General features: G+C 41.1%; 1 protein-coding gene across 1 annotated transcript; it reads right to left on the bottom strand.

Moving 5' to 3' along the window:
- Window positions 1-696: 696 nt before the first annotated feature.
- LOC130680481 (olfactory receptor 5V1-like) lies at window positions 697-1,655 on the bottom strand. The gene has a single exon (XM_057491105.1). The coding sequence runs from the start codon at window positions 1,636-1,638 to the stop codon at window positions 697-699; it is 942 nt and encodes a 313-aa protein (XP_057347088.1). The 5' UTR covers window positions 1,639-1,655.
- Between the last annotated feature and the right edge of the window lie 760 nt (window positions 1,656-2,415).

Below are 2,415 nucleotides of genomic sequence, written 5' to 3'. Positions count from 1 at the left end.
TGTTTGCTTTTCTGTGTGTGTGTGTGTGTGTTAGAAGACGTTGCTTTCAGTTTTGAAAATGCTAAAATTTAGAAGACAATAAAAAATGAACTGAATTGGTCAAGTAAATCAGAGAGAAAGTAAGCCCTCTTTTTGGAGAGACAGGTGGAACTGAGAATGGACAGAGTTACCTTAAAAAGGAGAAAGGCAGAGATCTATAGAGTAAGAGGCAGCAAAAATTGAAAGACAGGATAAGGGAAGTGTTAATGTTATGGAGATTTATCAGCATAGGCAGTCAATCACAAGAAGCAAAGAAATAAAAGAAACATCATGGATAGATGCTTAGATACTGATTTGAAGTAGATATAAAAATAAAGATGGTATAGGTATAGCTATAGATATGGATAGAGATGTGAACAAAGACCCAAGTTAACTTAAAAGATGGGCTCATGTTATACCTCTTATAATAGTGTGATTAATGTTCTCTGCTACTTATGGAAATGTCTGTTTGGGGACAATACATTTTTAAGTTCCCCTTTGAGACAGATAGACGTATACCCATACAGATAGGCATGATTAAACTTATCTGTATGTTTGCATGTTTATAAAATACAGTGTATATGTAGGTACTTATTATGTGTCAAATAAAATTATTTTCTATAAAGTCCTATAAATGTATTCTAAAATAAGTATTGACTCATTTTGTTATTGCTACAATTACTGTAAACATGCTCTGTGACATAATACCCTGCTGAGTGCCCCTTTCACCTCCGTGTTCCTCAAGCTGTAGATCATGGGGTTTAGCATTGGGGTCATAACCCCGTAGAGCATGGCGATGAGTCTGGCCCTGGCTGGGGAGTGCTGGTTGGAGGAGTGGCGAAGGTAGGTGAATATTACTGTCCCATAGAACAACCCAACGACCAGGAGGTGGGAAGTACATGTGGAGAAGGCTCTGCGTTTCCCTTCCACTGACTGAACCTTTAGGATTGTGGATATGATGTAAGTATAAGAGACAGTGGTAGTTAGGAAGGCACCAATTCCAAAGACAATTGATACCACAAAAACAAACATTTCTGCCATGTAGGTGGATGAGCAGGAGAGGGCCACCACTGGGGGGATGTCACAGTAGTACTGGTTAACCCGATTGGACTTGCAGAAAGACAGGCGGAAGGTGGACACTGTGTGGAGGAGGGAATTGAGAAACCCTGCTGCCCAGGTCCCACCTATAAGCTGGGCACAGCGAGCTTTAGTCATGATGAGGGTGTAACGGAGGGGGAAGCAGATGGCCACGTACCGGTCATAAGCCATGACAGCGAGAAGGAAGACCTCAGTCCCCGCCAGGGCCACCAGGAAATAAAGCTGCAAAGCACAGCCCAGGAAGGAAATGCTGTGATTCCCAGTCAAGAGGTTGTCCAGCATCTTGGGGACAGTAGCTGATGGACAGAATATGTCTAAGAGGGACAGATTGGCCAGAAAGTAGTACATGGGTGTGTGTAGCTTTTTCTCGGTCCCGATGGCCAAGAGAATGGCCCCGTTTCCCACCAAGGTGACCTGGTAGGTGACAGCAAAGACCGCAAAGAGAGGATAGCGCACCTCGGGGAGGTCAGAGAGCCCTGTGAGGATAAAGTGAGTCACAGTGGTGAGATTGTAGCCGTCCATCTCCTCTCTCCACGGGGGTTTCTCTGGAGGGAGGGAAACCAACAAGCACAGGTTAAAGAAAAAAGCAAGAGAACTATTTACTGGAAATTTGAAAATTATTGTGTGTGGTTGGTTATGAATATGTTAGCCTTCATTAATTAAATATTCCAATTATTAGAACTAATAAAGGTTAAACATCTCCTGGTTCCATGTTGTTTCTTTCAATATTCATCTTCAGATCCTCTCACTAAGGAAGCCCTCTGAGAACCTGAGGAGACATTTAACAATTTACCTTCTCAGTAAAAATCATTGTGGGCCTTTCCCCAGTGTTTGGGATTTCACAATTCAGTGAGAGCTACCTGTGTTTTCTTCACACCTACTTGGTCATTTACTCATTTTGTTTGTAGTGTTTCAGTGTGTATAATTTTATGCACTGTCTCAATTCTAAGCACCTCTAAGGCAGGAACTATGTATTTTACAAGGTATATAATTTTTTTTGCAATATACTTTTTATGCAATATTATGTTCACTTTAGATGTACAACAGAGTGACTTAATGATTACACACAATACTGGATGCTTGCCACAGTAAACGTAGATCCCCCTGTTACCCCAATATTGCTATATGATTGGTCATATTCTCTGTGTTGCACTTCCGTTCCTATGAAAAATTCGTTTTATTATTTGAGGTTTGTACCTTTGTATCCCCTTCACCTTTTTCACTCCTCCTCCTCCCCCTGATTTCACTTATACATACAACAAAAAGCCCACAAACAATAATAAATAAATACTGGTATAT

This window comes from Manis pentadactyla, chromosome 13, assembly GCF_030020395.1.
Source record: "Manis pentadactyla isolate mManPen7 chromosome 13, mManPen7.hap1, whole genome shotgun sequence".
NCBI lineage: Eukaryota > Metazoa > Chordata > Mammalia > Pholidota > Manidae > Manis > Manis pentadactyla.
This window is presented reverse-complemented; position numbering and strand designations above follow the sequence as displayed.